The sequence below is a fragment of the Argentina anserina genome, chromosome 5 (genome assembly GCF_933775445.1).
Source record: "Argentina anserina chromosome 5, drPotAnse1.1, whole genome shotgun sequence".
In the NCBI taxonomy this organism is placed as follows: Eukaryota; Viridiplantae; Streptophyta; class Magnoliopsida; order Rosales; family Rosaceae; genus Argentina; species Argentina anserina.
The window spans coordinates 27,433,792-27,446,979 of NC_065876.1; the positions used below are offsets into that span (position 1 = coordinate 27,433,792).

General features: G+C 36.6%; 1 protein-coding gene across 2 annotated transcripts; it reads left to right on the forward strand.

Moving 5' to 3' along the window:
- The first annotated feature begins 2,957 nt into the window (after nucleotides 1-2,957).
- Nucleotides 2,958-6,401, forward strand: LOC126795224 (TPR repeat-containing thioredoxin TTL1). Of its 2 annotated transcripts, XM_050522067.1 has the most exons (8): nucleotides 2,959-3,341; nucleotides 3,450-4,231; nucleotides 4,325-4,520; nucleotides 4,623-4,795; nucleotides 5,059-5,392; nucleotides 5,533-5,737; nucleotides 5,815-5,915; nucleotides 6,193-6,401. In XM_050522067.1, the coding sequence occupies exons 1-8, from the start codon at nucleotides 3,318-3,320 to the stop codon at nucleotides 6,352-6,354; spliced, it is 1,977 nt and encodes a 658-aa protein (XP_050378024.1). In that variant the 5' UTR covers nucleotides 2,959-3,317; the 3' UTR covers nucleotides 6,355-6,401. The 2 variants fall into 2 exon arrangements, with proteins under 2 accessions (XP_050378023.1, XP_050378024.1); XM_050522066.1 differs by having other exon boundaries at nucleotides 2,958-4,231.
- Nucleotides 6,402-13,188: the final 6,787 nt, after the last annotated feature.

Here is a 13,188-nt window from a genome sequence, read left to right on the forward strand (position 1 = left end):
CTAGTCCTACCACACACCAACCTTCACTTTAGGCCTTTTCATTTCTCTATGTTATCCTCCTTTAACATTTAACCATCGTGCCTGATGGACACACACTAAATCACTAATTATCTTTCAGTTTAACCAGTAACAGGAAGCATTTATGTTCATATGAAAAATTTATACCAAAGATATCAATTAACCGTCTATTTCTGCGTACAACAATACAAATGAGACATGCATCATTTGCATGATAGATGTAACAGATCGAAGTTATAGCTAGCACAGGAATATTTTCACTAGGATTGCTTGTGATTCAGGACATGTCACAGGTGCAGCATATGGGCTCTTGGCTTATGTATGCAGTCAATATTCACGTGTGGAATTTAGATTGTGTCAATTTGAAGGCATATACATGGATACATACATTTTTGTTGGCCAAACAATAAGAAAACGTGCATCTGCTTTCAACCTCATCCTGCATTTTAATCAAACAGATTTATTATTCTATGCTCGAATCCAGTCATAGATATTCCTCATGTTATCAACAGCTTGTATTAAACCCCTCATCATTCATTCCAATTAAATCTTGGAACATATTTTTTGGAATGTGACCGGAGGACTCCCTTAAATTAATGATGAGTATAGAGATGAATGCATGAGGGGAATTAGAAAATGAGAATCGAAGTAGTAGGGCCTCTGGTGCTACATAGTTGTAAACTTTGACTACATTGTTAGCTTTTAGTGTGGTCCGAATTCGAAAAAGAGTATGTGATTCGATCTCCAGGAATTTTAATACTTCTGCCCACTTTAAGCTGTCTTCCTCCAATTTTGAACACAGTGACAAAATTGCCTGGTGTGTCGGCAAATAAAGCGTCTACATAATGTACTACTTGATTCATAACAAGAACAAGAAGAACACATTTTGCAATGAGGTCTTTGTCATTTTATACATATCAGTTTTAGCTACAATGAGTACAATGTGATATGTTATGTTGTCACCTTGCCAATCTTGATCATTGATCGACTAAATAGTTCTTATTTCTGGTACGTGACCAATATGTTATATCTAAAGAATACTCATATTGTGTATCCTTGTTGCAGGGTCGAACACTACGTATGAGACCTGACGGGTGCATTTAGTGTGTATGGTTTGCCGATGTGGTATTTTTCTTGCTGACCTTCACCTGATTTCTTATTAGTTGAATACCTAAATTGTCTGCAACGAGTATATCAAAATTCTATTGCAGTTAATTTCTAATAACTCATTGGATCTTTAAGATATGACAACAATTCCTAAACCAACTATATAGAATTTGCTCCATCTATCATTGCCTTTGCACATTTGACCAGTTAGGATTCAAGTACTTGTGGCTGGTTAAGTGTAGCACATCAATCATAAATAAGAATGTGTTGTATACTCATATATATGTGTATTTATACGGTATATCATTCTTTTGGTGCCGTGGTAGAGTTCAATTGTCTGAGAATTGTGAGGTGGTTGTTGGGGGTTTAGAAGCTAAGCCGGCACCGACTGGATTTCTGACATACGTCAACAGACATGATGTATCCAAATTCATTGACATATATTCTTGCAAATTATCTTCGAAAGCTGTTGCATATATTGGTCCTACAAACTGGTATATGTTTTTTCTCACTTTAAAATGGAAATCAAAATAACTAAAATAGGATCAACAATCGTCTCATTAAGTTGTATATGTGTATTGCTTGTTATTTTGCATATTAATTTTGGTCGTCTTTCACTTATTTCATGACAATATCGAGCACATAAACGGAAATGAAAATTAAAGTATGAAAATGGTGTATGTCCGATGTATAATATATACCATTAGAAACAAGATGATGTGACTAAAATAGTGAAATGAAAATTTTGTGATGCAAAATCTGAAGTTTCAGGTAATGGATCGAATCCAATTGTCTTTATGCATAAAGAAGAACAAGGGCTTCACAAGCAGACAGAAAATAACTTCTACCAACCATGTTCTTTGCACAAGCACCAATTTATAAATGCCCATCAAATGCAAGGTTTATCAAGTTGGTACACACGTAGTTCCATTGGTGGAGGTTGTTACGATTAATCTACTGGGCTAATCACACCATTTTTTTTCCTAAAGTTTTTTCAAGTTGAGGAAGACCTTTGATATCAAGTATCAACGATCTGATATGAGTATTATATGTTCCAATAGTGCCAGTATTATAAAAATATAATTCATTATTCATATAATACTGAAAGTTTCATTACAGTTAGTTTAATCAATAATATTGTTGGTTTGGTGAATGGCCGCGTTTTATACATGGCACCCAGTAAGAGCCTTCCTCATGCAATCATGGTTATATATCTACCTGAGTTGGTGTATACCACAAGCTATTAATTTTGGTCAAGTATAACATTTGATATAACTAACAGCAAAGTATAACATAACATTTGATACTAATTCTACCTACAAAGTTTGAATGTGAGTAGAGGTACCCTTTTTCATTCATACTAAAATCAAATGTGTATTAGTTTGATCAAAATCTTAAAAGATGAAATACATTGCAAGAACAAATCAGAGGTGCAGTTCAATTGGGGCATGACTCATGAGTAGTTCTACATCTGTTAAATCAAGATTTTCCAATTTGTCTCATACTTTGTAAGTATACAATTGGCTTTGACATTCATTGTTACATGTCATCTTGATTACTGACAGACCCAGGAGGTTGAGTAGTCTCTTTATCAATAATGTATTTTAATCATCAAGCATATCTCTTTCAGCTGAAAATTTTGAACAGTTTTGCTGCATCTTTTTTTTTTCTTTTCTTTTTTGATCATCTCATATCAATTGGTCACAAGTATAAGATTGTATTGGAAATCCAGAAAACCAAAAGCCCTGCTAGAATTAACCTTTTTGTTATGCAAGTTAAATTTGTTTATAGTTTGACCCTACACTCTCTTGAGTACTCTCTTCCTAACAAAACCCCAAAAAGATAAAGTTGGTTTCTTGGAAGCCACTCTAGGAGCCTCTGAGTTTATATATAAACACTGTCCCTTTTGGATAATATGCTATCACATAAATAATCCTTCATGACCAAGCCATCTCTTTGATTACTTCACATCCTTCATATATATTTACAGGTTCATTCAACTAGTTATCCTGAGCCATTCTTTCATTTCATTGTCATATTCTGCTACGGCACTATACACATTCTGCATATTATAATTGCTTGATATGATTTCTGATATCTCCATCTGTTTTCAAAATCATCATTAGCTCATCTATCAATCTTTTTCTATAAGTGTATATCTTCTGCAAGAGGCATCAGTAACTAAAAGAGCAATGGCAGAGATGGCCAATTATAAGGTTGAGAATAATGACTTGCTTTGTGGTTTTCTATCTGGGATTTTTCAGTGCTCAAGAAAATCTCTTGTTCATTCATTACCCTCTAATATTAGCCAAAATCATTTGAAGGCACAAGAGAATGATGTTTCCAAGAATCCTAAGGAGTCCAAAGAAGTTTCTTTCGTCATCTCCACCATTTCGTCTAAGCCTTCTCCGAATCAAGAAGTGAAGCACACCAGAAAGCCAAGCTTGGAACATCCAAGGTCTCCTGTTACAGGTACTCACCAGAAGGTATTTCAAGGAAGAAGAAGCTCTGATGATGGAAGAAGCTCAACATCTTCCGATGGTTCTAGGCAACTCAAGGTGTTTGTGGCGCCGGAGGAGAATAAGATTCGAAGGGCATCTACTACTAGCTCGGTTGAGCTAAGTAGGAAGATCAATGATCACCATCAAGCCAATGAAAGCAAACCACTAGTCCGAGCCAGTTCAGGCAGTGTCATTCATTCAGGACAGTTTGGAAACTTGAGGCTGCAGCCTGGAATTTCGAGTCTGCTAACAAGCAGTAGTACTCCCAATTCCACACCGAAATGTAAAGCTGCTGTGATGGGAAACATAGTGAAAAAGAATAGTGATGATCATGGAGTTATTAGTTCTGTGAATACATTAGACCCTGAGGCGTTAAAGTCAATGGGAAATGACGCATACAAAGAGAACAGATTCGAAGAGGCCTTGGCGTTATATGATCGAGCAATTGCTTTGGATTCAACTAAGGCAGCTTATCACAGCAACAAAAGTGCTGCTTTGATCTGTTTAGGCCGCCTTATTGAGGCAGTTTTTGAATGCAAAGAAGCCATCCATATTGAGCCTTCTTATTACAAAGCTCATTACCGACTAGCAACAGCATATCTCAGGTACTAAGAAGTTTATTCTGCTCTAAATTTTGTTGTGCAAGAGTTAAATAGTTGAACTTGTATGTAACTGTGTTTGTGATTACTCTGCTGCAGACTAGGCGAAACAGAGAAAGCATTAGATCATTACAAACTTTCGTGTCCATATGCGTACTCGAAAGACATAGATGAATGCCAGGCTCTTCAAAAATGCCTCAGTAGATGCATTGAAGCTCAAAAATTACAGGAGTGGAATGTTTTGTTAAATGAGACCCAACTGGCAATTTCTTCAGGTGCCAATTCAGCTCCACAGGTTAGATTTTGTTTGGTCAACCCCTATGGTAGTTAACTAATTGGATTTATTACCTAAAAGTAATCTGATGGTGTTTACATTTGGCTAATAATGATTATATAGGTCTTTGCTCTACAAGCTGAGGCCTTATTGAAGCTTCACAGACATGAAGATGCATATTCTACCTACCAGAACAGACCAAATTTCAGCATTATTTTGTGCACTAAATTCTTTGGCATGGAAAACAGTGCTTATCTGTTAATGATTAATGCACAAGTTTACTTGGCTGCTGGCAGGTTAGTCACTATTAATCTAATCTTCAATCACATATAAATAGACTTTGCAACCACCATTTGGGGTCACTGATGACTCCGCATTAGTGTTAATTACTTTTCGGCCGACTGTCTTTCTTATTGCAGTCAGATATATTAATTTACACTCCTAATATGAAAGATAAAACTCATCAAGTGTATTAATTTGGAATGAAAAATGATAAACTATGGTTGCAGATAACAGTTTTGTCTGTTGCGAATATGTTAACGGAGTTATGGAATTACAGGTTTGAAGATGCAATGGCAGCAGCTCAACAGGCAGCAAGACTAAATCCTGGTCACAAGGAAATCGGCACGGTGGTGAAGAGGGCTAGAACTGTTGCATCTGCCCGATCGAGTGGTAACCTTCTCTTCAAGGCATCAAAATTCGCAGAAGCTAGTGTAGTGTATAGCCAAGGACTAGAGCAGGATCCGTACAACTCGGTTTTGCTATGCAATCGAGCAGCTTGTCGTTCTAAATTAGGCCAATATGAAAAGGCTGTTGAAGATTGCACTGCAGCCCTTAACCTGCAGCCCTGTTATAGCAAGGCTAGGCTGCGACGGGCTGATTGTAATGCCAAGGTGAATGTTAATTTCCTTTCACACATTTGTGCACAACATTTTTGTCACATTTCAACCTGTCACATGCTGGCGTGACAGATCAAAATATTTACAACGGTTCCATCTCAAACTTTATGCATGTTTTTGTTTTATGGAATCAGTTAGAAAGGTGGGGAGCTTCAATTAAAGATTATGAGTTGCTAATAAGAAAAACTCCAGGAGATGAAGAAGTTGGGAAGGCTTTGTATGAAGCTCAAATGCAGCTGAAAAGACTACACGGTGAAGATACTGGGAACATGAAATTTGGATTAAATTTGATTTCCATTCCCAACAATGAGCGTTTCAGACACTATGTGACCTCTCCTGGTAAATCATTATTCATCTGTGAGCTCTACCTTACTTATTTGGACTCAAGAAAGACTAACTGTTTGAGTCGATAACAGGGATGTCAGTGGTGCTCTTCTGTAGCAAATCTACACAGAAGCAAGTGTTCCAATCCCTGGAGCAAATCTGCAAAAGATTCCCCTCTGTCAACTTCCTCAAGGTTTGTAATTCATAAGAACTATAAACAACTTTCGGTGCAATAACTGTTTAAGCTGATTTACGAGAACTAATCAAAATAGTCTTGCATTTTATGTTACAAAGTTTATCAAATTTAGCCATACACCAGTTGTATTCTTGCTCAAATGCGTCGACAATTTGATAATCTTACAACAAATAGTGTCTGCCAGACATTAGAAGAAACGAAGTTTACAAAACTCTTGATGAGTACTAGGATTAAACATCATTTGCCTTATGTTCTGATGTGTTCATAAATTCAGGTGGAGGTAGAAGACCACCCTTACTTGGCAAAACTGGAGGACGTGAGCACTATTCCAGCCTTCAAGATTTATAAAAATGGATCAAGGGTCAAAGAAATTCCAGGCAATCACCATGAATTATTAGAAAGCTCAGTCAAATTATATAGCGGTTCAGGATTATAAATCAAACAAAAACAGCACAAACAAGAACTGTGCATATTGTGCATATGCCATATGGGTGACCACAAAAGGAAAAGGCCTACGATCACCAATTGGGCCAATGGGAAGCAAATCAACGATCAACCCAATCATAGAAATAGAAAATCTCAATAATCTTTGTATCATATTTCCTTCATAATGTGTTTTTTAGGGCTTAGTAATCATGTTTAGTACTTGGAAGTGAGAATAGTTGACTTGTTATGAATGGTGTTTCAATTTTAGAAAATGAATTTTATGTGATTTTTTCTCAATTGTGCCGTTGTGCGGGTTGTGCCTGAGCAGAAGGATGTTGGACCTTTTATTGGGCCTACTCTCTTGAACCGTCAACTACTATATTCACCCGGACAACGGTTTTCACTTTAGTTTCCTTTGCAGTTGTAACTTGTAACACCCTATCATGAATCTTATCTACATTCTACCTTGCTTTGATAATGGCAAATACATTCATATGAAACAGAAATGAAACGAGGACCAAAAGGCAAAACTAATCAGATTTGGAAGTGAAACTTGTATTATCTTATCATGATTAGAGGCATGTTATCACACCTTTATGTTTAATAGATACATGGGTTCCGCATCATCTAAAATAGATTGTTTACATGTATGATTTTAAATTACGACCACATGTGTGGGTGTTCATTGAGAATATTGATCCCCTTAGAAAAATGATGACCTTGAATATGAGTTTACAAATATTTTGGGTTAATCCTTCTTATTTATCTAAGACATAAATAAGTGAAAACACCTAACCAAATCGCCACTAACATAGTTACACATGGGAGCCTCCTAGAATTTTGGAGCAACTCTTGAACCTTGAGACCTATTTCGAGTCGGCGGCGACGCATCACCTCTTAGATCATGGTGGGGTGCGGTTCAACCGTTCAACAAAGGCTTCGGTCAACGGGATGACGACTCTGAAGTGGAGGCACTATTCTTGGTTTCTCTGATTGTGGGTAAGTGGGTTTGAGTTGTTGCTGTTTGAAGTGGAGGGGACTGGATTTTGCTTCCGGCTTTAGTGCGACCGGGCTCGATTTTCAGCAGAGGTGTGAATCGGCTGATCTTGAACTTGAGGCAATGGTTCGAGTTCTTGTTAAGGCACCAAGTGTGGAGAGCGAAGCAGCCATACAACCACACTAGTTAAACATGCTTACAAATGGTTTGGACTAGAGATTAATACTTTATTACTATTATGTGATGTCACTAAAATTAACTCTGTTTTTTTTAGGAAACATGAAAAAGTATTGATTCCAATTAAGGTAAAAGATGAATTTTTCGGTTTGAAAGATATGTAAGATGCTATATCATCAATATAAAACCACCATTCACTAGAAAAAAAGGCGATCTCTCTACTAAAAAACCTTCGTGATTAGGTTTCCACTTCCTCGAGCTCCCTCTTTCTCCCCATTTAACCAGCGGCAGAATCATGATTTGACGTTAGGGAGGGTCCATAATATAATCAGTAAATAATGATATTATTTAATACATGAATCTACAAGAAAATATAATATCAATAACATATATATAATAAAGAAAAATATCATAACTAATTGTAATTAGAGAAATAGTTTTTCACTTTATTAATATTGCATAAGCTTCTTTCATAGCTTAAAACATGATTATGCATGATTATAATTGATGAATGCACGTAGAGTTTGAAAAAATAGAAGGGGTCCGAACCCCCTAAGAATAGCTAGACGTAGGTCCACCTGCACTTAACCTCGATAATGTGATTGGGATCTTTGGCTTAGGAGCAAGGGAGTGTATTCAAGGCACCACGATGCTCTTGAACCAGCAACGTGCATTAACAGATTAGACAAACATCGTTAGTGATCAAAGAAATTAAATGACAGTAAACACCATGAGGAACCCAGAGGCCAGAGCCTCTCCATCTTCCATTCTTCCTGAACGCCGAAACTAACCTTAGAACAATCCCAGGTTGTAGAGATTTACATGCCCGTCACCATAAGCGAGGTCGCCATCGCAAATGCAGTCCCTCCGCAAGTAGACCTAGATTCTCTCACTTCGTCTCCTACTGCTTTCCCTATTTCCCCCACTGCTCAAATCCGATTATTGCAACCACCAATCTCTAGTGACGGAGAAATCATGCTCGCCTGCTTTCCCTATATATGCTTTTTGTTTGATTGATATTTTTTTCTATCGATCTCCATCATTGTTGGTGGTTGGCTCATTAATTGAGGTTGCATCATTTCTGAACAAAAGAATTAGAGGCTGGACTTGTGATGATTGATAAGGTATAGCAACACCCTAAACAGAACGCTGCATGCCCAATACCAATTTATATAAGGATGAACGTCAAGTTTGCTTCTGGTCCTTTTATCGATCAATCCATGTTTTGGTAATTAATCAATTATTTTAGCTTTTATTCAAACGACACTCGGAAAATTTATATATGTTTCTTCCTCCTTTTCAACATCAATCTCAGTTCCAATTGCTTCCGCTGCTCCTCTGACCTTTCGTTCTCCGGCTGGTGTGGGAACAGTGGCAGCGGAAGCTATTTTACCATGAATTACCAATCCATGTTTTGATTTTCTCGTTTTTGTTGCCTGTCTTTCAGGTTTTGGACTCTCCATCCGGCAGCGGTAGTTGTTTTTCCATATGGCTTGGGTTTCATTGAGATCAAATCTCCCTTCGTTCGACTTTGGGCTGCGCACTATTGTTGGTGGTGTGGGTGGTCACCTCTATCCCTAGTCGTCGGTTGGTTGTGTTGTTGTCGGCGTGCCACTTGCAACATCAGTCATCGGTGGTCATCAGCTCTCTAGTGGGCTCGAGTGGTCATGTCTGCTCTTACAAGGCGGCGAGTGCTTGGCTTCGTTTCATGGACACAACTTCTTACCAACAGGATGAAACTTTGCACTAATATTATATTCCCACGGCGTATTAGGAAAGATGTGCTTCACTTTGCAACAGATGGCGTAGCCATTGCTTTATGTCTCATTTGTATCTTTCCAAAATATCGGCCTCTTTGAAAAGCAAATGTAGTAGCTTTTATTGCACTTTTATTAAATTGTGCGCGTTAAAATGCATAGATTTGTTGTGACTCTTGTTATTCTTGTATCCAGACATTGCTTCGAATTGTCTTCTATGGTTTCGTTAATGGTAACAATTTGACTGTGTGAGAGTTACCGTTCTAGCCATTTGGTAAAAAAAATAATTTAAGAAGAAAACTAGCATTCACCTAAGATAGGATATAGTGTACATATGGACAAAGGGACATGAAATCATGTTTGCTATGCAATTGAGCAGCTCCGTTATATGCAGTCTTGGTAGAGCAACGGTATTGCAATATGCATCAATGAGTTTTTACAACGCAAGGTGAGTATATTTTTCTCGCAAATTTGTGCACACGTATATCTTATCTCGCATTTAAGTAGGTAACCCACTAAGTTCAAATCTAGGAAAAATTAATTAAATAAGTTCAATCTATAATTTGTGAAAATTTATCATAATAATAGTACGTATTATGAATCTACACTTAGGGATGTATTGTATATATGTTTGTGTTGACTTAATTTAATTGACAATTTTTTTGAAAAGTCCACAGACTATTTAAAAAACACACATACTCTCATCGAATTGTTAAAATCACTGATTTTAACCACATACTTTTGACTGATTTCTACATACTTTTATTGATTCATGAAATCCACATAATTCATATTGATCGACTTATATAGATTTCTCAGTATTCATAATGTATGTGCATACCATGTCTCTCAACTACAAGCCCACGGTTCTGTGATAATTTGCTTCACTCCCGGCTACACCTTAAGCATCTAGGTTGGTTTTATGGGTTATTTGACGCCTCATGGATGCTATTGGACGAGGATTTAATGCGTGCTAAGAAAAAAAATCTACGGAACAATTTTTTTTTGTTCTAAGAAAATTTATTGGTTGTATAACTTGTATCTATTACAACAAAATTAGAAAATCTCAATTATTTATAATAAAATAAAATAAAGCCTTCAAATTTAATATATCGACCAATAGGTACCAAAGAAATGTAAGTAAATAAATTGTTCTGAAAGTTTTAAGCTACAAAAGTCGGTGTTCATAAAACATCAATATGATTATTATTCTCCTTTCTTCTTACATACTTCTTTCATAGTCATTGTTTTCATTGTTAGCATTGGGCATGTGTCCACATATAAAAATCTCAGTATAAAGATACAAGGTAAGAACATAACATAAAGAATAAGAGAATCAGCTTCTGGGTAAGTTTGGAAAACAGAATAAGCTTATGTCGTCAATTTATCTAATATTTCTATTGTAAATTTCCGGTCTTTGATAAATATTATTCCTGGGGATTTTGAGCAGAAGAAAACTATCAGAGGTAGGTCCTTTCTGGATTTCGCTTTCCTAGTCAATGAAAGTCCATGTCGATCTTCTACTCCTAGTTTCCCTTTCACCTAGTTCAACTATTAGCTAATTTAGTAGTCTATAGTATTTACTATAAAGGGACCATGAACCATGTATGGTTTAGTTAGGGTTGTCATTGTCGTGTAGTTTTGGATTATATATCTATAGATTACAGAAATGCAATATGGAAGATTAAAGGAGTTTGTGGCCATTTTTACTGTGTAGTCATATAAGTTTAATCATTCTGCATATTTGATAGAGATGTCTTTGTTTCTTCCTTCATTACTGAGTTTTTATTTGTCTTGTGGTGTGCACCCCTAATCAAGGACATGGAAGCAACAATTATCTCTCTTTTAGTCTTTCGTCATAATTAATGTGTAATTTGAAGCTCTTTCCAGGTTTGACAAGTTATATTCAACAGTTGACCGAGCGCTTGTCAAGAAACTGAAGAGTACATGTGCATGGAGTTGTTGATATGTGAATGTGAATGGAGTTGTTGGACATGTGATAACTAGTTACTGCATTATGGAATGTCTCTTGATATGTGAATGTCTATAAATTCCAAATTACACTTTTAGTTGCTGGATATGTGAATTCATTACATATATATATGGTGTTGATCACTTGATATTTGAATTTACTATATTTTTGTTACTTTTCAATATGATATGGATTATGATTGACTTTGTCATGGTAATTAATTATGTATTATAGTCCGGAATGGCTATTAGAAGATAGCACCCAAAAGGCTCCTCATCAAGATATTGATATTACTAGAGAAAGAAAAAACTGCATCTTAAAGTATTTTGGTGATGCAGATCAGCGGAGAGAAGTTAATGTGGAGTACTCCAATTTTTCCTTGTGTATGGATGATTTTTGTAATATTGATGCAATGCATGATAGGTCCATCTTACACCATTTGAAATGGTGGGCTGTTCATGGAGCTTCGTCACCAAGGCCTCAAGCCTTAGCATTCAAGTTGCTTGGGCAACCATCTTCATCCTCTTGTTGCGAAAGGAATTGGAGTACTTACAAGTTCATACATTCGGCAACAAGAAACAAGATTAATCCACAAAGAGCGGAAGATTTGGTGTATGTACATACCAATCTTCGCCTTGTATCTAGATGTAGTGACTCTTACAAGGAAGGTCCGTTTCACATGTGAGATGTTGGAGGTGATCAATTTGATTCATTGGATGAAACTTATCTTGGAAGGCTTGAGTTTGAGGATCTTTCTCTTGATGAACCGACTTTCGAGGCTGTTTTGTTTGATAATGTTCAGGAGAATGTTCATGAGGATGATGTCGTTGATGTATAAGTAGTATTGTCTTTATTTTTATTGAGTTTATTTGGTTGTGTAACAATAACATTGAATTTGCTATGAATCGGATAATGACTTTGAATTTGCTATTTTGTTTTTGTTTTTGTAATATTATATATACAGGTTAATATCTTTAATTATATATTATTTTATTTCGCGCTTCCGAAACGTCCCCACTTTCAAGAAATTTTGAAAAAAAACTCTTCGCTTCCACGTCCCCGCTTCCGATTCCATGCAGCCTACGGGACGATGACTCGGCAGGAGGTCAAAAATATGTCGAAATAAGTTATTTGACTCGACGAAAGTAGGTCTAGCCCTTCATTTAAAAAAAACATAAAAGACCTTTATTTTTTGGAAACTAGCGTTTCCAATTCGGAAACTCGTGTTTCCACCGCGTTTCCAATTCGGAAACTCGCGTTTCCAAAACACATTTTTCTGGAAACACGTTTTCGAGCGTTTCCGAGTGTTTCCGGCGCATTTCCGGGCGTTTTCGAGCATTTTTAGACGTTTCCGTCGCGTTTCTAGAGTGGTTATGTTTCGAAAGCGGAAAACGTGGGTGTAGGCACGTTTCCGTGCTTCCTAGAGAACAACGATGAACAACAAAAGTCCAATAATAAGCTTCTTGTTATTGCCTGCTTTTTTGGCAACCTCCGGTGCCATTGTTGAGAGTTGTGTGGCTAGACCTTCGCTGCTTTAACAAGTCCGGCCGGCCACACTAACTCGCAACAAAATGGAACAACAATGCGGGAAGAGATGCAGATAGGGAGACACCGGCCAAAGTGTCCTCGTATAATCTCTCTGTTCTTATGTTTGGAATTTGAATATCATTTATACTTTTAAAATTGACATAGGTTGTATGGCCTGGAGAATTTTTAGGTAATCTATCAATTTATTCTATAATTAATTGAAATGTAATCTCCAATCAAAATGGTGTGTACAAAATGTATCTCCCAATGCCAGCGTGACAAGACAAGCATGTAACAAATTTTAATATTTGTAAATATTATCTTTAATAACTCTCCAAGTATTTTGATTCAGATCTTTACATTGAAACACTTCAGTAGTCGGTCTAGTTATGAGATTTTTTGTTTAGTAAAGAA

Coding starts and splice junctions, on each gene's coding strand:
- LOC126795224 (XM_050522066.1), top strand. CDS start 3,318: ATGGCAGAGATGGCCAATTATAAGGTTGAGAATAATGACTTGCTTTGT. Junction 4,232..4,324: donor CTAGCAACAGCATATCTCAG/GTACTAAGAAGT, acceptor ACTCTGCTGCAG/ACTAGGCGAAACAGAGAAAG. Junction 5,393..5,532: donor GGGCTGATTGTAATGCCAAG/GTGAATGTTAAT, acceptor TTATGGAATCAG/TTAGAAAGGTGGGGAGCTTC.